This window comes from Schistocerca americana, chromosome 1 (assembly GCF_021461395.2).
Source record: "Schistocerca americana isolate TAMUIC-IGC-003095 chromosome 1, iqSchAmer2.1, whole genome shotgun sequence".
NCBI lineage: Eukaryota > Metazoa > Arthropoda > Insecta > Orthoptera > Acrididae > Schistocerca > Schistocerca americana.
This window is the reverse complement of record NC_060119.1, coordinates 503,779,883-503,802,090: the sequence shown is the minus strand read 5'-3', so window position 1 is coordinate 503,802,090 and position 22,208 is coordinate 503,779,883. Positions and strand designations below refer to the sequence as shown.

General features: G+C 44.4%; 1 protein-coding gene across 1 annotated transcript in view; it reads right to left on the bottom strand.

Moving 5' to 3' along the window:
• LOC124624305 (potassium voltage-gated channel subfamily H member 8) overlaps positions 1–21,441 on the bottom strand; it is a 496,049-nt gene extending 474,608 nt beyond the window's left edge. The window contains exon 1 of the mRNA XM_047149098.1: positions 21,230–21,441. Coding sequence (XP_047005054.1) covers positions 21,230–21,359 — 130 coding nt within the window. The 5' untranslated portion in view covers positions 21,360–21,441. The remainder of the gene's footprint in view (positions 1–21,229) is intronic.
• Positions 21,442–22,208: the final 767 nt, after the last annotated feature.

Sequence of the window (22,208 nt, the reverse complement as noted above, 5' to 3'; positions counted from 1 at the left end):
AGTTCAGCTTGCATGAGCATTAAACAATGTGAAGAAGTGCTTCAGGTGCTGGATCTTGGCTCATTATAACGGGTATTGGACCGTGGTCACTGTGATTCCAGCCCCATTTCTCAGGAGGTTCCTAGTTTCCCATCCAACTTTGGAGTTGCTGGTAAGTCCGCAACGAATGATGTTGTGCATAATCTTGTGTAGGTGGCAACCGTGCAAGATTCAGTTTGCTTTTTGTGGCAGACTTGGCGAATAGCTGGTACGGCAAATGTTCTAGTGTGTGGGAACTGCTGACACCTCCACTATACAATGCGATAGTAACCTGTTCTCCTGCAGTTATTATTTCTTCACGGGTAGCATGTGGTTTATTGGACGTGCAAAGCGCTGAGGTTAGGTGTTCATTTTTCGCAACAATATTGCAGCACTTAGTTTTTCCTTGACCAAAAAAAGCAGATGTTGTATCACATCCGCTAAAGGCGTGAGTGAACAGAATATATTCACTATCAAACTTGTAAGATGCAGTGGAAAACCACTTGTCTTCTGCATTTCCTCTTCCTGGCTTTAAGAAAAATAAGTTTTCAATGCCTTGCCCCAAAGCGGTCATGAGCACAAGCAGGTCTACATCTTCTCCTACAATGACAACACTTCCAAAATCTTTGGTTCTTGAAATGGCAGATGTTACTATTATAACGTCAGCATCTTCTTATGCCTGATGCACCTCAATGCTACACTCCAGAAATTCCATTTTAAGAAGTGTGATCAAACGCATCTTGTTTCGTTCGTTGTACAAGAACTTGTCCTGAGGGACTTGGTTCACCATCTCTGATTCAAAATGGTTCAAATGGCTCTGAGCACTATGGGACTCAACATCTTAGGTCATAAGTCCCCTAGAACTTAGAACTACTTAAACCTAACTAACCTAAGGACATCACACACACCCATGCCCGAGGCAGGATTCGAACCTACGACCGTAGCAGTCCCGCGGTTCCGGACTGCAACGCCAGAACCTCACGGCCACCGCGATCTCTGATTCAACCACAACGTCAACCGAAGAATGTTGTTTGGATCTACGAATCCTCTCAGCACTCTTTGTGCTACATTTGTCTCCCTCACATGGATACCCATCAAATACAATAGCAAATTGAGATCCATGACGTTGCAGGTAAGAAACATAGCTTTGGGCTACTGACTTGAAGTAAACATTTCGAGTCCAAGTCACTTTGTGGATAAGGTACCATCCATCAATGACAAAAAACTTACTAGGTCCACCTGACTTCACATCTTCCACTGGAACGAAGGCATTGTAGAATGAAGATTTTGTTCCTTTTCGCATGCCTTTTTCTGAGAATAGGGACATTGGGTAAGGAGCAAATTCATATTTCAGAAAGGCTTTTAACTCTTCTTCACTTTGTTTCATTAAACAAATCCTTTGGAAAAGAGTCAAAGGATCAACAGGAGTTATTTTTTGTGCTCCGTGCTTTTACAGAATTGAACGCAGAAAGGAGAGTCACAACTTTATCTTTTCTACGGAACTTTACATCGTGGAAATTGTCACCAACTATTCTTTGCTCGAAATTTGAAAAAAATGGTATTTTTTGACGCGCTGTAGCGCCTTAGATACTGGGAGTAGAAAAAAATGGCGACAATCAAATTTGTCGAGAATTTTGTGCTGTTTAAAAAAGAAAATAGAAAAGCGATAGGAGCAAATGAAACTGAGATATTTTGAAAAAAGTGAAAAAGTCCGAAATTTTCGAATTTTTTTGACTGCAGAAAGTTTTCCCAAGAGAAATTTTGTTGGCAAAACTTGGTTTTCTAACCTTTCCAACAATATGAACGAGTTAAAAAAATAAAATCTTCTACCCCACCTTTTGCAAGGTACAGGCTTTTTTTCTGACAGTTTCACTGGACTAATAAACGAATTGCCAATATAAATCAAAAAGCTACTTTGAGGCAGTGATTCAGGGATGGGAGGGGGGAGGCATCGCCGCCAGGCCTCGGGTTTCCACCCCTGCCCGCCTTGTGTCCACCTGCTCGTAACTGACCACTCTACTCTTTTTTAAAAAAAATGAAAAAGGAAAGATGGATAGAGCGTCTGACATGTAAGCAGGAGATCCCGGGTTCGTGTCCCGGTCGGGGAACACATTTTCAACCGTCCCCGATGACTTATATCAGTGCCTGTACGTAGCTAAGGGTATTCATTTTCTTGAAATGTCATTTTAACGAGCTGCATGGTCACCGATGGTATCTGTTCTTTCGGACATGTCCGAAAGAAGAGATACCATCTTCATATATATATGTGTCACTGATGTTTGAAAGTACAGTTGTCTCAATTATGATCGTATGATAGTGTGCTAGAAAGTATATAAAATTAATAAAACATCTGAAAAATTTTATGAGGAGTGCAAGTAAAATATAAGTAAGTTGTAATTACAGATTCATACTCCTATAACATATACAGCACAGCACTCCGTCTTCAGGCCACAAGTGGTCCATCGGGACCATCCGACCGCCGTGTCATCCTCAGCTGAGGATGCGGATAGGAGGGGCGTGTGGTCGGCACACCGCTCTCCCGGTCGTTATGATGGTTTTCTTTGACCGGAGCCGCTACTATTCGGTCGAGTAGCTCCTCAATTGGCATCACGAGGCCGAGAGCACCCCGAAAAATGGTAACAGCACATGGCGGCTGGATGGTAACCCATCCAAGTGCAGGCCACGCCTGAAAGCGCTCAACTTCGGTGATTCACGGGAACCGGTGTATTCACTGCGGCAAGGCCGTTACCCTCATAACATATAGAGCATAGCATTAATTATGCATTATTTTTATGTATCTTCCATCGGACTGCTGATGATGAGCATGTCCTCGACACCGGACCGGTAAATCAAAAAATACAAAAAGTTACTTCAACCTTCGATGGGGATATTTTTTCAAAATTTTCGATAGAATTTTTTTTTATTGATTTGTTCTTTAGGAATGCATAGTAGGTTGATCCTTAGCGATCTTTTGAAGCAGGTAATGTTATTTAGTTGCCAGATTTAGTAAAGGTTCAAATGGCTCTGAGCACTATGGAATTTAACATCTATGGTCATCAGTACCCTAGAACTTAGAACTACTTAAACCTAACTAACCTAAGGACAGCACACAACACCCAGTCATCACGAGGCAGAGAAAATCCCTGACCCCGCCGGGAATCGAACCCGGGAACCCGGGCGTGGGGGATTTAGTAAAGGAGATCATGCCAAACGTGGGTACCTTATGCTGAAAGCAGTTTTGAAAAGGCGAGGGATTGATAGACGGTGACAGAAAGTATTTTTCTGTGAAGAGGATGACAGTTTCTGCTGTGTTGTTTACATAAAAGTGTGAAGGTAGAGGGAAGATGCGAGGAGCTGTTTATGTCGATAAGACGGCAAGGGAGACAATGTGTGTGCAAATTTTTTGCATTTGCCTGAGGAAGAGTTGTTGAAATAGACTGCAAGAACAAAGATCTTTTTGGAGTGCGGAAGTTCATTAAAGCTGTGCACAAGATGGTTAAATTCGATCAGGAAGTGGAAATATATCGTACGCACCAGCACCAAGAGACTAGAGTTTCTTTGAGAAAGATCTTGCAGTCTAAGATCGCTGTAATCAACAACGGAAGTGTAACCGACTGTTCAAATTAATTTTTATAGTGAAAAGAGAAAAGCTTTTTACATTTTGGCAGCTTACACAGACATGCTGATGCGTTCCTGCAGACTGTAGCTATTTTCTCATCGCATTTTAGGTTCTTGTCTGTTATTCTAAATGTTCAACATGATAATGAAAACCTATTGGAAGTATAGAGTGAATATTTTCGGGAGGCAGTAGTACGTACTTAGGAGATGATTTTGCTATAATATTAATATTAATCACTACTGTATTTATTGAAATATTGAAGCAATTACGCTTTCTTTTAAGGAATGATGCACATTTTTGTTTTTAAATTAGAGAGCTTATTGAAGGAAGAGTTCAATGCCTCTGCTCAGCAGCTCTTCAACTTCCTTAAAAGGACATGATGCCGTTTTCTAGAAGACTCACTTTAGTTGTATCTATTGACACATAGTAGTTGTGTATATTACACATACAGCGAATCAGTTGCTCTGTTTGCCTAAGTACCTTGTCATATTTTGAGCTGTTTGATGAAATATTTGCGATTTATATGTCACAAGGCACTACTTGTATAAAGTTATAAGTATAAACTCTGGAATTTTATAATTATTATCTTGTTGGCGAGCGGAATAGATAATAGATCGCTGAAAAACTCGTTTCGGAACGGCGTGTATATTTTGGCTTTTGTAGATGGAATATTCCGTGATTATATCCTTGGGTATACATTACGGAAACTGATATCGTATCAGTCCAGGAGATTTAGATACGAGAAGACTTAGGGCATTACACGATCCTACGTGGCTATCTCTCGCATATGCACCTAAAGCCCTGTAATCGGTTTGCTTACCTAAACCAGTCTCCACCGCTTCTCACCTAGAGCGCTGACACACACAACTAGGATTTTCATCACTATGTTCTCGGTCTCCTATCCTCTAATTGAAGTTTCATGAGGAATTCACCTACAGCTTTAGCTGGTGACAGACTTCTGAATAACTTACTTGGTAATGACATGTGGTCGTCCGTCCGTGTGGTACTTGAAATATCAATGAGTAAATATTTAGTTCTTATTTATTCGTTAGTTCAACATGTCAACAGATTTTTTAAGTAAATAAAACATCACCATTTAGCGAAATCTCCAGCATAATCAGTATCCTGGAAATGTTTATGATTTCGTGATGACATTAATCACTAATTCCCAAAGATTCTCACAATCTCCAAATGCACAGAACAACTGACCCGAATTAGCTCATGAATTCGATAGTATGTTTTGCGTAGATTTCTTTGTGACTATCGCTTTCAAATGCGTTTGGTAAGTTGTTTCGTTGTGAAACTTTCTGGCAGATTAAAACTGTGTGCCGAACCGAAATTCGAACTCGGCACTTTTGCCTCTCGCGGGCTAGTGCTCTACCATCTGAGCTACCCAAGCACGACTCACGACTCGTCCTCTCAGCTTTAATTTCACCAGCACCTCGTCTGCTGTCTCTGCAGGAGAGCTTCTGTGAAGTTTGATCGGTAGGGGACGAGATACTGGTGGAGTTAAAGCTGTGAGGACGGGTCGTGAGTCATGTGGCAGGGCAGCAGTGCGCACCGCGCTCGGCCGTCCACGTCGCTGCGCGCGCCGAGTGTTTACTTCCACTTCACCGCGCTTGTCAGTCGAACAAGGTATAATGGCCAACCCTTGCAGGAAGAGCGCGCTTAAGTTCACCTTTTCAAATGTATTTGCATGACCCGAAGCATTGGCCGTCGAACGCCTTCTATGCGTTGACCCCCGTGACACCCATCGGCATACACTTATCGATCATTAGCAGCATCGCTTACGTTGACTTCCGACGCTGCGTACAACGAGATTATTCAACGGATGCGACATGGACTAAAATTTCGACACTCTGACGGCAACGTCGGGCCTGTGGATGTGGACCACACAGGACTTGGCCTCCGAACGATCCATGTATTCGAACTGCCTAAGTGAAGGACGATGAAGTCATCGCGGTGCTAAGCCCGTACGGAAAAGTCCGGAGTCACGCAGCCGAGACGTGGGCACTGTTTACGACGTATCCAGCGCTTAATGGTGTGAGACAAGTTTCAAAGGGCACGTCCCAACGTACTTTTCTACAGGCGGCTGCCATGCGGTGGTCATTTACGACGGACGACCTCGAACATGTTCCGGCTGTGGCCAAGAAGGCCACGTTCGTAATGAATGCTTGCAACGCCACAACAACGGCAGGGCGACACGAACGCCGACCGAACCACAGCCACCCTTCCAGTCACCTATGCTACGACAATGCACGTCCAGCACTCACAAGACGCAGATCATGTGCGTCTCTCTGTACTGATACACGCGGGGGCGTCCCAGCACCTTGACACCGAACATGACTTACAGCAGGACACACCCATGCTAGAAGAGCACAAGGATACCAGCGACAGTTTTATGGAGACTGACGACCGCATCATAGAACATCACAAGGATACGAACAAGGGTTTTATGGACACTAACGACCTTATCATAGCACCCGCAGCTTTTGTAACGGGAAAACACGAATCTCTTCCTTCCTCAGACACCGATACACATTGCCGCGGTCCGCAGCTCGTGGTCGTGCGGCAGCGTTCTCGCTTCCCGGCGGAGTCAGGGATTTTCTCTGCCTCGTGTTGACTGGGTGTTGTGTGCTGTCCTTAGGTTAGTTAGGTTTAAGTAGTTCTAAGTTCTAGGGGACTGATGACCATAGATGTTAAGTCCCATAGTGCTCAGACCCATTTGAACCACATTGCTGGAAGCAAAAGTCGCCCAAACGATGAAAAAAACGCCATAAGACATCAGAATCGGCCACTGAGCCCCCTCCGCATGACGAAGAGGTGGCGCATAAATCTCACGGTGTACACGATAACCCTTTATCCTCTGCCACGGAGACGCGTCATCCACAAGACGATGAGCCGTCTAACAGAGATCGTTAGCGAGACCCGCCCGCAGAAGCCATGGAACATAGCAAGCCCATCGTCACCAAAGCAATTGAGCCGACTCGGCAGGCGCTGCCACCTCTCACCAATATTGAAAATGATAGACACTTCTCACGGTCGGACGACGGGGATTTGCTATCTCCACCCGATGCGGAAATGAGATCTGTTCCTCCGTTAGACCAACACTAAAATTGTGGGAATGTTTCTAAGGCGACTCCTGCGATTAGCATGGACTTCCACAATCCACCAGCTACGTTCATATCGACAGCACGGATTCCACACCAGGCATACCGAATAGGTACCATCAACACCAATAATATCGGCTCCCACGTCAAACTTCAATTGCTCTGCGACACGCTAAGAGCAGCATAAACGACATGCTATGCTATAAGAACCGAGGACAGCAACTTGGTAGATGTCTTATGGATACGAGACGTACGCCGCCCCGGTGGCTATGGAACACACAGGCGCAGCTATCGTCCTCCGAGAAGGGATTGCAGTTTCCGATATTGAATAGCTCCCAGCAGTGGCCATGGCAGTTGAGAAAATCAAAATCATAAATCTCTACGCCCCATCGGGCACAAATAAACGGTGGAATCGCTCGTATTCCAGGCAGAATATATCACGCCTTTACTCCTCTGCAGATACGATCACCTCATCGTAGGTGGAGATTTCAACTGTGTTATCGAGCGTACTGACCAATACCCCCATTTTACCGCATGTCCGAGACCTCGCTTCCTTGTCCACCGCCCGGGGCACACACATATCACGAGCCACTCCGCCAGCCAACTCGATAGACTGTATATATACCTGACGCTCTCAGACGTTCTCCTCGAAGCGGAACGTTGGCCGTCTGCCTTTTCGGGTCATGACATCTACATCTGTATCAACCTACGTGGACAATCTATATGGCGCAGTTCAGGACCTCGAAAACGCAACGTCACGCTACTTCGGGACCCTGAATGTCGACAACAGGCCACCGACATGTGGCACACTTGTGTTCAACGCATCAAGCGTTACGAGACCGTACTGCAATAGTGGTTACTGTGCGCCAAACTGGCCATCCGACGCATCTTGACATGCTATGGCAGAGCCAAAGCCAGGTGGAATCACCACACAACAGATTTCTACCAAGGCAACCTTCACCAGCTACGTACATATCGGCAGCACGGATCCCCAGTCAGGAATACCGAATCGCTACCATCAACACCAATAATATCGGCTCCCATGTTAAACTTACTCGAGCTCAAGGACCATTCCCCGTCCCCGGACCATCTAAAAGGAGCTCAGCTCATCAAGGCAAAGATTTAGCCCTGACCAGGTGCCATCTGGAAGGAGTCATTATGCGAACATGCGGCCAAGAAAGGATTAACGGTGAAGAACCTTCTATGGATCATATTGTTCAAAACGTTTGCCGACGCCGATAAGCCTTATGGACAACTTTAGACCTACTTGATGGACGACATCTGATTTCGCAAGCTTCCAATGCCGATGACTTCACAACTCACTACTCTCTATCAAGAAGCATCTGCCGGTACAGAGGCCATTGCTGAGATTGCCCGCTGCAGCATCCCCCGTGGCTGCGGAAGTGACCACCCACAACGTCCTTGGCGCTGTCGCCAAAGGATCACTGAATCGGTCTTCCGACCCGGATGATTTACCGCTCGAATTTTACAGAACCTTCCAAGATTTGATGTTGCCACGATGGAGAGACATGTACTGCGAACTTTCGTCAAAATGTCCAAATGTGTGTGAAATATTATGGGACTTAACTGCAAAGGTCATCAGTCCCTAAGCTTACACACTACTGAACCTAAATTATCCTAAGGACAAACACACACACTCCTGCCTGAGGGAGGACTCGAACCTCCCCCGGGACCAGCCGCTCAGTCCATGACTGCAGCGCCTAAGACCGCTCGGCTAATCCCGCGTCGCGAACTTTTGTCCGGCGCAGCTGTCCCGCCATCAACGTTAATGGAAGTCTTACTCATACCAGTCCCGAAACCTACAGAAGGAACACGACTCGATAGTTATCGGCCAATCACGTTACTTAATTATGACTTCACACACCTTCTAGCTGTGCGACTTAAAAATATAGTACGAGAAATGGTTTCCCACGACGACCATAATACACGACTGGCCTCAGTGAATATCGAGATGTGATCGTTGTGGCAACACACTCACGACTGACAGGTGCGTTAATGTCCATCGACTTCAATCAAGCGTTTGACCGTGTCAGTCATGCATTTCTCAACGCTGTGATGGACCGGATGGCGATTTCCCCAACGTTCAAGCAGCTGATTATGCAGATGATTAAGCGACTCCTTCTAGGGGCAACGTCAAGGTTTGCCGTAGTGGCCGAGCGGTTCTAGGCGCTTCAGTCCGGAACCGCACTGCTGCTACGGTCGCAGGTTCGGATCCTGCCTCGGGCATGGATGTATGTGATGTCCTTAGGTTAGTTAGGTTTAAGTAGTTCTAAGTCTAGGGGACTGATGACCTCAGATTTTAAGTTCCATAGTGCTTAGAGCCGTCAAGGCATCTCGTCAACGGCAGACTTACGGAACCTAAACGGATCAAACGCTCAGCCCCGCTAGGTTGCCCACTGTCGACGGTGCTTTATGCCATTGCGATAGAACCATTCACTTGTGGATTACGGTGACTCTTGGCAGGTTTTCCACTCCGGGATCATGTGTTCCGCTGCCGAGCCTATGCGGACGACTTGGCTCTCATCGTACGTTCAGCAGCTGGCGTAGAAGCTGCGATGCAAAGGATTATCCGTTACAGTGCAGGGGCAGGCAGCCCTACGAACATCGCAAAATCATGGGCCCTGAAGATCGGCCGTGGCCTTCCCACAGGCAGCGTAGTTCCATTTCAACTGGTGGATACCCTTCTCTGTCTCAGATTGGCGTACACGCGAGACATTCACCGCTCCTCGGCGATCAGCTTTCGGCCGCTTCTGCAAAGCATCCGGGCAAACATACAGAATTACCTACTACACCCGCTGAATATGTGCCAGAATCACCTTCGTTAATGCTCATCTGGCAGCCCGGGTACCCCACATCGCGCAGATTCCGCCCATTATTGCGACAATGGCGGCCAGACTACAGGTGGCTTTCGAGTATTTTATATATTTCGGACACATCTAAGTCCACTATGATGCCCTCACCTTACCGAAGCGGGATAGTGGCCTCAATCTGGTTAACGTGAGACATCAGCATTTTGCACCAATACTATGCTCCGGTAACTGAAATGGTAAAAATGCTATTTTTACTGGAATGTTGATCACCTATTTCGAGACGCCCACTGACGTCTTTGGCATACATTCCACCTCCGATGTCGCACATCGGCCGTTTCTTTTTGGATTACAGCTATAGATGCACCAAGCTCCCCAGAACCAGGAAGACGACCACTCACGACATATACTGCCTGTTTCGACCGTAGCCAGCCCTAAACCGCGTCGAAGCACGTCACCCCAGGGTTTCATGGCCTACAGTGAGGAAAACGACCCATCAACCATACCACGCCACTGACAAAACCGCGACGCATGCCTTCTAGTCAACGGCAAATATACTACAACACAGAAACTGCATCGCATCGCGCTGGTGGACTCACCCCTGAGCCTCAAGTGCAAGGTCGAGGATATAGATTTACACCGTTTTGAGTGTGGAGCAGAAGCAGCCGTCTGGATCTTCGTACAGAAGATTGTGGCCTTCTACTCCAAGCACCCCCACATCACGACTCTCCTACCATGCAGATATATCCTGATAAGACGTACTTTTCATCGTCTAAGTGGCACGACATACCATGGATCAGTGGCATGGCTATCAATTACCTCTTCCAGAAAGACATCGTCGATCCGGAGGACTTCTGAACACGTCTCCAAGTACACCAGCCACCACGCCCTTCGCCGACATCGACACTGTCGGGCTGGAGCTGGAACGTCGACGAAACGTTCCAGCCAATACTGGGCGATAACACCTTCCCCTTCTGATGATCAATGATAGAATGGACGTTGTTTTGAAGGCGCGACAAAGTGGAGCATTGCGCAGCAAGTCTTCCTAATTTCTTACAGTTCTCTTTCATCCTATAATATTTTTTACCTTACACATTTTTATTCACGGATAGCTTTGTATCTGCCGCCTACTTGTTTTCTTTCTCATGCGCTCCCCGTATAAAAAAAGTAGTGACGTTAATGATGCTGATTCACATTTACATGAAAAAGGCGGATGTTGAGGAAGAACGTTGTCTTTTATTTTTAAAGAACAGAGATTTTTATATGTTTTCTCATTACCTCCAAAATTTTGTTCGTGTAATATGTGGCTTTACTGTTCTGTAGCCGGCCGCGGTGGTCTAGCGGTTCTAGGCGCGCAGTCCGGAACCGCGCGACTGCTACGGTCGCAGGTTCGAGTCCTGCCTCGGGCACGGATGTGTGTGATGTCCTTAGGTTAGTTAGGTTTAAGTAGTTCTAAGTTCTAGGGGACTGATGACCTCAGATGTTAAGTCCCATAGTGCTCAGAGCCATTTGAACCATTTGTTCTGTACAAGGAAGAAAATAAATAAATACATAAATAAAGGAGTCGGCAGAGCACTATAAAAAAAAAGTTGGTTTTATAAACATGGCCAACGCGTCTACCTATTAAAAAAAAGAAAAATAGATAAAAAAGATGAACAATCCTGTTGGAAGAACATCCGCAACTGAGCATTATACCAGAGGTTGAAAATACCGCTTCAGCTGTAAATTTGTTTTATTATCACGACCGGTTTCGGGCTCTCATAAGCGGACGGCGCTCGGGGGTCGCAGCACAGTTGCGACACTTGAGGATGGGCTTATGAGAGCCCGAAACCGGTCGTGATAATAAAACAAATTTACAACTGATGTGGTATTTTCAACCTCCGGTAAAAAAGGATGGTCGAGCACTTGCCTGCGAAAGGCAAAGGTCCCGAGCTCGAGTCTCGGTGCGACACACAGTTTTAATCTGTCAGGAAGTTTCATATCAGCGTACGCTCCGCTGAAGAGTGAAATTTCATTGTGTTTTGTTGTCATTACTACGAGTATAATTGTAGTGATCGGTGGCACCATATTTTCGTTTTCGCTGTTTGAATGTAATAATCTATTATCTTCATTACTTGACTATTTATTCTTGACTCATCTTTGGAGTCTCCTGCTGAAGTTTTGCTCACACGTACGTTTTTAAATTGACTCAGCATCTACGAAAAAAATAACATTTTCCCTTACTATGGCGTTTATGGCCTTACTGTTTTAATATAAGAATGCGCACGTTTGTCCTTCTTACTGGACATCACTAAATGTACTCCTGATTTCGACCAGCAACGTGTTTATAAAGATAGGCAACTAACAAAATTATTCTCGAGACGCTTATTGGCAATTACATGTGAAAAATAATTGTTCGTAAAGTATTACTACCGGAAGAATTTCACATTGAAATAGGCATGATCCCAAGTCATAGCAAAGGTACTTCATTTTAAATGGGACATTCGCAAGTTGCCCATTGTTTTTACATTATTATTGTAAAGAATATTTCTTTGCTTAAAGATAGATAGCACTCCACACGGGGTGTAGGCTAAGTTCGCTGCTTTTAGCATCCTACCCAGGATCGATCGCATTCCTGTGGCTTGGAGCAGAGTGGAAGGCCTAAACGAGATGGAGTGCAGAGTTGCAGAACTCCCTTTCAAAGATGAGGCACGTACAACATACAATAGGCGGAGTACGTGTGGCACGCATGCTAAGTTTTTAAGTTAGAGGAACCACCCCTTGGAGTCAGAGATGAAATGCTCGCCGAAATCGAAAATATATCAACCACATTGTTCTCCCAGAATGCTCGTCCCCACAAATACATAGTGTATGGGCATTATAACCAATAACGCGTTCTAATTCTGGAACCTTACCATAGATACTTCTGTAGTTTACTAATATCATCTTAAGCGTTTCACCTAAAGTGAATAGCAACGACATCCTATGATCGAATTGGAATATTTACCGGAAGAATAGGTTAGTCACCACTGGTGGCGCCGTATTTATTGCATTAAAGATTTCAGTAACATCCAGCGAGGTTATCACATAATCCGAATGTGGATTAATCTGGATGATATTAAGTATCAAAGGAGGATCAAACATGGTATTCGGATGCTTTTATAGACCGCATGCGTCAGGAGCTGTATTGATTGAGTGCTTCAGAGAGAACTTTGAGAATTTCGTGAATAAGTTTCCTTATAATGCGATTTAAGTAAGGGATCAATTCAACCTGTCAGATATAGATTGAGAGAGCCATGCGAATCAAAACTAGTGCCAGAGATAGGGATTCGTGTGATACTGTCCTAAATGATCTTGTCTGAAAGTTACTTTGCGCCGACAATTAGAGAACTCGAGAAAGAAACGTCTTAGACTTCCTAACAACAAACAGACCTCAACTTCTCGAATCATTGACGTAGATGAGGGTATCAGTGGTCATAAGACTGTGATAACACTTGGTATTACTAGGAATTTAAGAAATTCCATGAAAACATTTTATACTTGCCGAGAGTGACATGATATAAATTGCACGGTATGTGATTAGTCAGCATCAAATATTCAGTGCTGAGTTCGAAGATGTGGAGCACAAATGGAAAAAAAAAATCAAAACCAACGTTCACTACGCCTTAGAGAAGTATGTTCCGAGCAAGGTCTTAAGGGATGGGAAAAATCCACCGAAGTTTAAAAGTCTTGCTAGAAAACTGCTACATAAACAATGAGGCTTCATCACGGATTCAAGAGAGGTCAAAGCCTATTTTACAAATGAAAGCTGGACGAAGAGAAAATGAGCGTAAGGAGAGCAATGAGAGAGGCGTTCAAGGACTCTGAAATTAAAATTTGACTACCGATCTGACTTAAAATCCGAAGCGATACGTTTCGCGAAATGACTACAACGAGAATATTCGAGAAATTATAGCTGTTACGGAAGCTTACAGAAATAACTGTACCTACGTGTACAGACGACAGAACGCAGCAGCGATGCTAGCGCTCCATGTGGTAGCATGTCACATTGCAGTGAACAGAAGACAAGCGGTTTCTTTGATCAAATATACAGCGAGGCCCTAGATTTGATCAAATATTGGACGACATTTGACAAAGTCCCTATTACACTACCAAATATCTTTGACAAAGATATTGGACAAAGATATTGGACAAAGAAATTTGATAGTGTAATACCGACCTTACGTAAACTTACTCAAATGATGGAGATTTAATTCCTGCTCGGATCGAAAGAGTAAATGTGCCTAGGTGTAATTAGAAACACAGGTCACTCACTGGCAACGTGATAATTCTTTTAAGTTTATATGCCAAGAGTTTGGAGAAATGTATGATGAAATTTAATTGTGGCAGGACAGTCTATGACCGCTGCTTCATCTACTACTGAATAATTTGACTTAATTCTGGGTGTATCTCTCTCATAGCGCTTATCCCGCCGTTCGGGGGCCGTTTTTATTGTGACTCAGAAAATTTACTTTATTAATTTTGTGCCAGAATGCCCATTCTATCGCAACAGCTATGACTTAAACCCGAGCGAGTGGAATCATGTGATTATACTACTTAATATATGTTTGTCGTATTTTTTTAGGCAGAAAGAGGTGGCCAGTTCAAAATTTGCCTAAAAGAGCAAGGAAAACCGCCTAAAATCACACTCAAGCTGGCCAGTGTACCACACGAATGGTAGTTAATCCACGGCGCAGGTGCCATCCAGACTTCGTTTATTTCCATGTTCCGCAAACTAGAGCGCTGTGTGTTAAGCTATACGATCATACTCTTTCGTAAACATCCGTATAATGATGGGGAATTAGTCTTGCGTATGTGATAAGTGAGATACGTGTCAAATGTTGACCTCGAACTCAGTTTCCGGATTACAGAATTTTCCAATTATGATGGTGGAGATTATTCGAATTGCAGGCTACCCGCGCTTATTTTCCAGATTTTAAACAAGTAAAACACTCTATCTCATCAAAAGTGTCAAGACATCTATGACGGTCTTGAGTTTGCTGGGGACACTTTCAACGAGTTGCTTCAATATCTGTTGACCATTCTGCCTCAACAGTCGAAACGCGAACAAGTAGTGATGCCGGACACTGGGGTTCAGAATGAAGTGGCCATTCTGCCTCATCCCAAAGGTATTGCATTAGGTTCATGTCGGAACTCTAGTCAGACCGGCCCATTTCAAGAATATTTTCCCAAAACCAGTTCCTCACATATGCCGCTTTTTGCCAGCGTGCACTGTCATGCAGACACAAGCAATAATCGCACGTGAGCTGTTCCTCTACTGTAAGCAGCACACGGTGCTAAAAAATACACTATGTTGTCAAAAGTATCCGGACACGCCCAAAAAATATACTTTTTCCATATTTGATGCATTGTGCTGCCACCTACTGCAAGGTACTCCATATCAGCGACTTCAGCAGTCATTAGACATCACGAGAGAGCAGAAAGGGGCGCTCAGCGGAACTCACGGACTTGGAACGTGGTCAGGTGATTTGGTGTCACTTGTGTCATACGTCTGTACGCGAGATTTCCACACTCCAAAATATCCCTAGGTCAACTGTTTACGATGAGATAGTGAAGTGGAAACGTGCAGGGAGACGTACAGCACAATAGCGTACAGGCCGACTTCGCCTGTTGACTGACAGAGATCGCCGACAGTTGAAGAGGGTACTATGTGTAATAGGCGCACCTACCCAGACCATCAGGCAGGAATTCCAAACTGCATCAGATCCATTGCAAGTACTATGACAGTTAAGCGGGAGGTGAGAAAAATAGGATTTCATGGTCGAGTGGCTGCTCATAAGCCACACATCACGCCGACAAATGCCAAACGACGCTTCGCTTGGTGTAAGTAGCGTAAACATTGGACGATTGAAAAATGGAAAAACGTGCAGTGACGAATCACGGTACACAATGTGGCGATCCGATGTCAGGGTGTGGGTATGGCGAATCCCCGGTGAACGTCATCTGAGAGCGTGTGTTGCGCCAACAGTACAATTCAGAGGCGGTGGTGTTATGGTGTGGTCGTGCATTTCATGGAGGGGGCTTGCATCCCATGTTGTTTCGCGTGGCACTATCACAGACTGTAGTCTTTCGCCCGTACTGTTCAATCTGTACATCGAGAAAACAATGATGGAAATAAAAGAAAGGTTCAGCAGTGGAATTAAAATTCAAGGTGAAAGGAAATCAATGATACCATTCGCTGATGACATTGCTATCCTGAGTGAAAGTGAAGAAGAATTGCATGATCTGCTGATTGGAATGAACAGTCTAAGGAGTACAGAGTATGGACTGAGAGTAAATCTAAGAAATGTGGCCAAGAGAAGTCTACTAACATCAAATATCTGCCTTAAATTGAGGAAGAAATTTCTGAGAATATACGTCTGGAGTACAGCATTGAATGGTAGTGAAACATGGACTGTTGGAAAACCGGAACAGAAGAGAATCGAAGCATTTGAGATGTGGTGCTACAGATGAATGTTGAAAGTTAGGTGGACTGATAAGGTAAGGAATGAGTAGGTTCTGTGCAGAATCGGAGAGGAAAGCAATGTGTGGAAAACACTGATAAGGAAGACAGGATAATAGAATATCTGTTACGACAGGAGGGAATTACTTCCATGGTTCTAGAGGGAGCTGTAGAAGGCAAAAGCTGTAGCGGGAGACAGAGTTTGGAATAAAGCCAGCAAATAATAGAGGACATAGGTTGCAAGTGCTACTCTGAGATGAAGATGCTGGCGCAGGAGAGGAATTCGTGGCGGGCCGCATCAGTCCTGTCAGAACACTGATGATTAAAAAAAAAAAAAATCACAGCACAGGCCTACATTGATGTTTTGAGCACCTTCTTGCTTCCCATTGTTGAAGAGCAGTTCTGGAATGGCGATTGCATCTTTCAACACGGTCGAGCACCTGTTCATATCACGGCCCGTGGCGGAGTGGTTACACGATAATAACATCCCTGTAATGGAATAACCTGCACAGAGTCCTGACCTGAATCCGATAGAACACCTTTGCGATGTTTTGGAACGCCGAATTCGTGCTAGGCCTCACTGACTGACGTCGATACCTCTCCTCAGTGCAGCACTTCGTGAAGAATGGGCTGTCGTTCCCCAAGAAACCTTCCAGCACATGATTGAACGTATGCGTACGTGAGTGAAAGCTGTCATCAGCGCTGAGGGAGGGCCAACAGCATACTGAATTCCAGCATTACCGATGGAGGGCCCCACGAACTTGGAAGTCATTTCAGCCAGATGTCGAGATACTTTTGATCACATAGTGTATGTGCATACCTTTACAAATTTAGCGTTTTCTTAAGTTCAGTAAGGGCACGACGGTATAGCCACGAAAATCCCCATACTGTAACACAGCCTTCTCCGTACTTCACTCTTGACACAACACGTGAAGGCAGGTAACTTTCTCGAAGCTTTCGTCAAACCCAAAACCTTCCATCGGGTTGTCACAGGGTATACAGTGAGTTACCACTAAAAATCACTCCGTTCCAGTAATCCAGTGACCGGACGCGTAGCTCTTCATACCACCTCAAGCGTCGCTTAGCGTTGACAGCAGAAACGTGTGGCTTATGGGGAGCTGCTGACCGCTGCCCCTTGTTATTTCTGTGTAAGGACAGTCATTACACTTGATGGACTACCGGTAACATTATGGAGCTCATAGCTGATTTAATGCTATATTTTACAGCCAGTCTCCACTACGCTCGAGGGTCACTGTTCGTCCGTAGATGAAGTCTGCCTGGCCTTGGTTTAAGTAACCTTGTTCCTCATAGCTTCCGCTTCACAATCACATCACAAAAAATCTACTTGTGCAGCTATAGAAGGGTTGACGTATCCCGGATGGATCTGTCACTCAGGTGACATCCAGTGATCAGTTCACGTACGAAGTTCAAATGGCTCTGAGCACTATGGGACTCAACAGCTATGGTCATCAGTCCGTACGAAGTTACTGGACTCTCCTATCAGACTTTTTCAGCTGTTACCGCTTCCCTACTGATAACACTATAATTCTCTTCTCCTTTTATAGTGGTGGCTGCGCCTCTCGTGACATCTAGTGATCAATTCCGTATCACACATGGGCGACCGGATATTTTTGATCAGATAGCTTACAAAGACAGCAGTATTCTGTTATAATTAGAACGAATATTTTTTTACTACAAATTTCTAACTGTGAACGCTTAGACGAGGAAACCACCCACGAATAATAAATAAAACAATACTTATGAATCGGTGTATGAGCAGCTATGTGGTGCGTATACAGTGAACAAAGTGTATTCGGTGAACGAAGAAGTGGAAGTGGCTATCAACGGATCCGCCGTCACGGTCAACGAGGCACTCAAATGTGTTGTGATATATTATTCGAGAGTACAGGACAAAATTCATTTGATTATCCCGAAGTTTCTTCTTGGGGAAAAAATGGATGATAAAGAAAAACAGAAAAATATGGGAAGATTATTTCCCGAAAGTAAGTTAAAAGCAAGTGAAACGATATATAGTGTGAGTAGCTTCTATCAGCCCATCTCCTTCCCTCCCGCTCTCTTTTCATCTCCTACTCTCCCCTTGCTCTGTCCATTTCCTCCCCCCTCTAGCTGTTCATCTTCTGCTCCCGCCCCTCTTTGCCTATCTGTTCCTCCCCGTGTCTCTATCCATCTCCTTCTGCCTCCTTATTCAGTTCATGCCCTTCTATCCCCCCACCCCCCCACTCTGTTCACATCCTCCTACCCCTATCTGTGCCCATCTCCTCTTTCCCCCTCTATGTCGGTGCATGTCCTCCTACCCCCCTTCCCTTTCTCTCTCCACGGTATCTGCCTTATCCCAGTAGGAATCTAGTGGTTCTTACATCCAATTTTTACCCATGTATTTGTCCCCGTACTAACATGTCATATATATGTGTGTGTGAAATCGTATGGGACTTAACTGCTAAGGTCATCAGTCCCTAAGCTTACACACTACTTAACCTAAATAATCCTAAGGACAAACACACACACCCATGCCCGAGGGAGGACTCGAACCTCCGCCAGGAGCAGCCGCACAGTCCATGACTGCAGCGCCCTAGACCTCTCGGCTAATCCCGAGCGGCATATGTCATATATATTTCATACATATTTAACATATTTCACACGTGTTGGTACAGGTATTTCACAAGTACCTCTAGCGAATTTAACCCTGCAGTTTCATTTTCACGTAGCTCAATGTTAATGACGCCGCTTGTCTTGAACTATGCGTGGCACAATGATATATTTATGTAGGTACATTGAGCGGCATATGTGGATACGATCTCTGAAATATATTGCGATTAGAGTTAGTAGCAGAAAGTAATACATGTAGCAGCAGTTTCTCAAGCATTTCAGTATTTTAAGTCGTATCTCCTGAAATATGTGACGTACAGTAATATAATTTTGTTGCTGCATTCAATGGTATATGTGAGTATTGTCTGTAAAATGTGTCACTAATGCACTTAGTAGCAAAGACGTAATAAATTAAAACGTTGTATGGCAGTTTAAGTAAATGATGTAGTAAGCGATGAACTTTTTTGCTTTCGTTATTTTGGGCGGTTTATCAGCGAGAAATAGTTTTGAAAAGTTCGAAATTATTTGTTAAGTATGTTCCCAGTCACGAAGTGCTGCTGCGCGGAGTGGTCGCGCGGTTTGAGCAGTCATGTAACGGACTGCGCGGCCCATCCCGCAGGAGGTTTGAGTCCTCCCTCGAGTATGGATGTGTGTGTTGTTCAGCGTAAGTTAGTTTAAGTAGTGTGTAAGTCTAGGGACAGATGACCTAAGCAGTTTCGTCCCTTAGAAATTCATGCACACACACTAAATGCTCTCATTTTCAAATTCTGGATGAGTAAATAAGTTCAGTAAATAAGTTCAGATTTCCGCGAACGGCTACCTCCTATTCTGCTCGACGGTACTCCAATACCATACCAGAAAACAGTGAAGATCTTGGGTGTAACTTTGGATGAGCATCTCAACTGGGCGGAGAATACAGTCGCAGTGTGCCGAAAGACGTCTGCTTGTCTCTATGCTCTCAAAAAGTTTCGGAACATATTTCCACAGGACTTGAAACGCCAGCTCGTGCAAGCACTCGTTCCACTATTGTGATGTGATTCAACAAGGCATGAATAGTGAAAACAAAAGACGGCTAGAGCTAACCATGAATGCCTGTGTGCGTTACACCTGCAACATTCGCCGATATGATCATGTTAGTGCTTCATACTCCGAGCTAGGGTGGCTGCGGCCGGAAAAATTGCGTTACTACCACACTCTATGTCTACTTCACCGACTCCTCGTCACGCAAGCACCCCAGTATCTTGCTTCAGAGATTAAAAACCTGTCATGCCATCATAATCGAAACACGAGGTCACGCTTATTTGGTATCCTAACTGTGCCCACTCACAAAACAAAAACTTTTGCAAACTCCTTCTCAGTCGCCGCTATCCGCCTCTGGAATAAACTGCCCCTTACCTTGCGCAAAATTCAATCTCCTGCTGCTTTTAAGAAGAAGTTGAAGCATTTCCTACTATCATCCTCATAAAGTTCTCCACAAAATTAATGTAGAAGGCTAATCCTCTCATCTGTCAAATAGCAAAGCTAGCGTCTCCTATCTTGCTCCTGAGATGCCTTCCTCTTCATCTATCTCTATTAGCCACGCAATCTTCTTTTCCTTTATATTTCCTTAATTATGTTTCATCATGTCTCTATTCTTCTCCTCCCTTCACCATGAGTCTCCCTCATACTCCCTGCTGCCAGCACTCCTATCTAAAATCTGTTCTCTTCAATAATGTCTATTTATAATAGTACTTATGATCTACAAATATAAACTCTATATGTATGTATTTTTCCAGGTGTACCTTTCTAATTATTTATTTCACATTTTGTACTAGATGTAGTTTAACATTCCTACTAAAACATATGAATGTAAAATAAGTAGAATGCCTGGTTAGATGTAAGAGAGGGCCTGATGGCCCTAATCTTGCCAGGTTAAATAAATCAATAAATAAATAAATAAATTATTGGTATTCACACGTTGTGAACTACACTGATTTTTTGCCATCATACGCACCCCTTTTGATACGTAGCGCGTTCTTACCCCTCAGCGGAGATTTGCACACAGTAGGTCATATGTGTACTGAGTTTGATTGAAATAGATCCGGTGGCTTAGGAGATGTGGAACATACATACAAACGTACATACGAGTACATACATACGTACACTCGCTTTTGTAATATGTGTGGATTCAAGAGTAGTTTTGTATACAAATGCTAGTTTGCGGCGAGCAAGTATTGAAGTGGGGTATCAAGTGTGTTATGAAGCATTTTTTGTAAGTACAGTAAATTACAGCTTCCGACAGAAAACACGTGTAATTTGGATTATCTGTGTATTTCGGTTATCCTTTCAGTCTCGGGTCCGCAGTAGCTCGAATAATAGGGAGTTTTCAGTAGGAAGGTAATATGAGTTTCACGAATCTCTACAACGCAATGCAGCTTCAAAATAATGTGTGAATTTCAGGAAACTGTTCACAGGTAAGACGAGCAAAGGAAGCGGTGAACAGTGTGGACATGTTTCTTGCCTCCATTTAGAGGAGTAAGTGAAATTAAAATATGCTGACTGGAGAGTGAGCAGGCAGCGGACTGACCATTCTTCTTGTAGAAGATGACCTCCAGCTTGAGCTCCGTCTTGGCGTCGAGCGCGCGCTCGATCTGCAGCTTGTGCTCGTCCGCGGTGTCCGGTCCGTAGAGGAACTTGCAGGCGCAGCCCTTCTGCATGATCTGCGCGCGCGCCCACCCCGTCAGCTCGCAGAAGCCGTCCGAGCAGTACACGATCGGGTACAGCGCCGGCACCTGCGCGTTGCCCAGCACGAAGTTGCTGTCTGAAACACAGCGCACCGAAACAAAACAAGTGAGCTACGCTGCAGCATCCAGCAGTCAAATGAAAATGCTAACACAGTTTAAAAGCATGTTTGTAGTGATCACAAATATTTGTTTCCTGATGCATTTGGCCACTAGCTGTTCTCAAAAAGACATAAAATAGTATCTCGTCCAAGTTGTCGCTAAAAAAATACGAGTTTTGCACTCATGATATGCATTGATGCTATATGTAATGGAATCCGAGAAATTTTGTAACGTACAGTATTAACACGTTCACGCCGGCGCTGAGAATTGTTTCTCACCACCGGGCGGCGCCCGTATTGATCCTCTCATTTATCTGGTGGAGCTGATTTTCCCGTTTCTCACCGTGAGGCGGTGGTCGTATTTAGACGCACTACACTGCTACCTAAATATATTGACATTTTATTATAAAAGCCCGATTCCTAAAACGAGAGGTCTCACAATATTATTTTACACTCAACTAATCACAAATTATGTGATAGATCACTTACTGAAGGGTTTATCACGTGTAGCTAACAGGTAACACGTCAAGGTTCAAATTGGTGGTGGTAACATAATCGGTAGAGTCGAGCGTGGTACACTGTCGATGGAAGGATCGAACGGGAGCAATCGGTGGTACACTTCGTCGTTAATATTTATGTAAATTCTGTTTATAGGTGCATATGTTGTATGGAATGTAAAACTTGCCTGTGAAGACATTGATCAGTTACCGCCCAAAAGAAACTA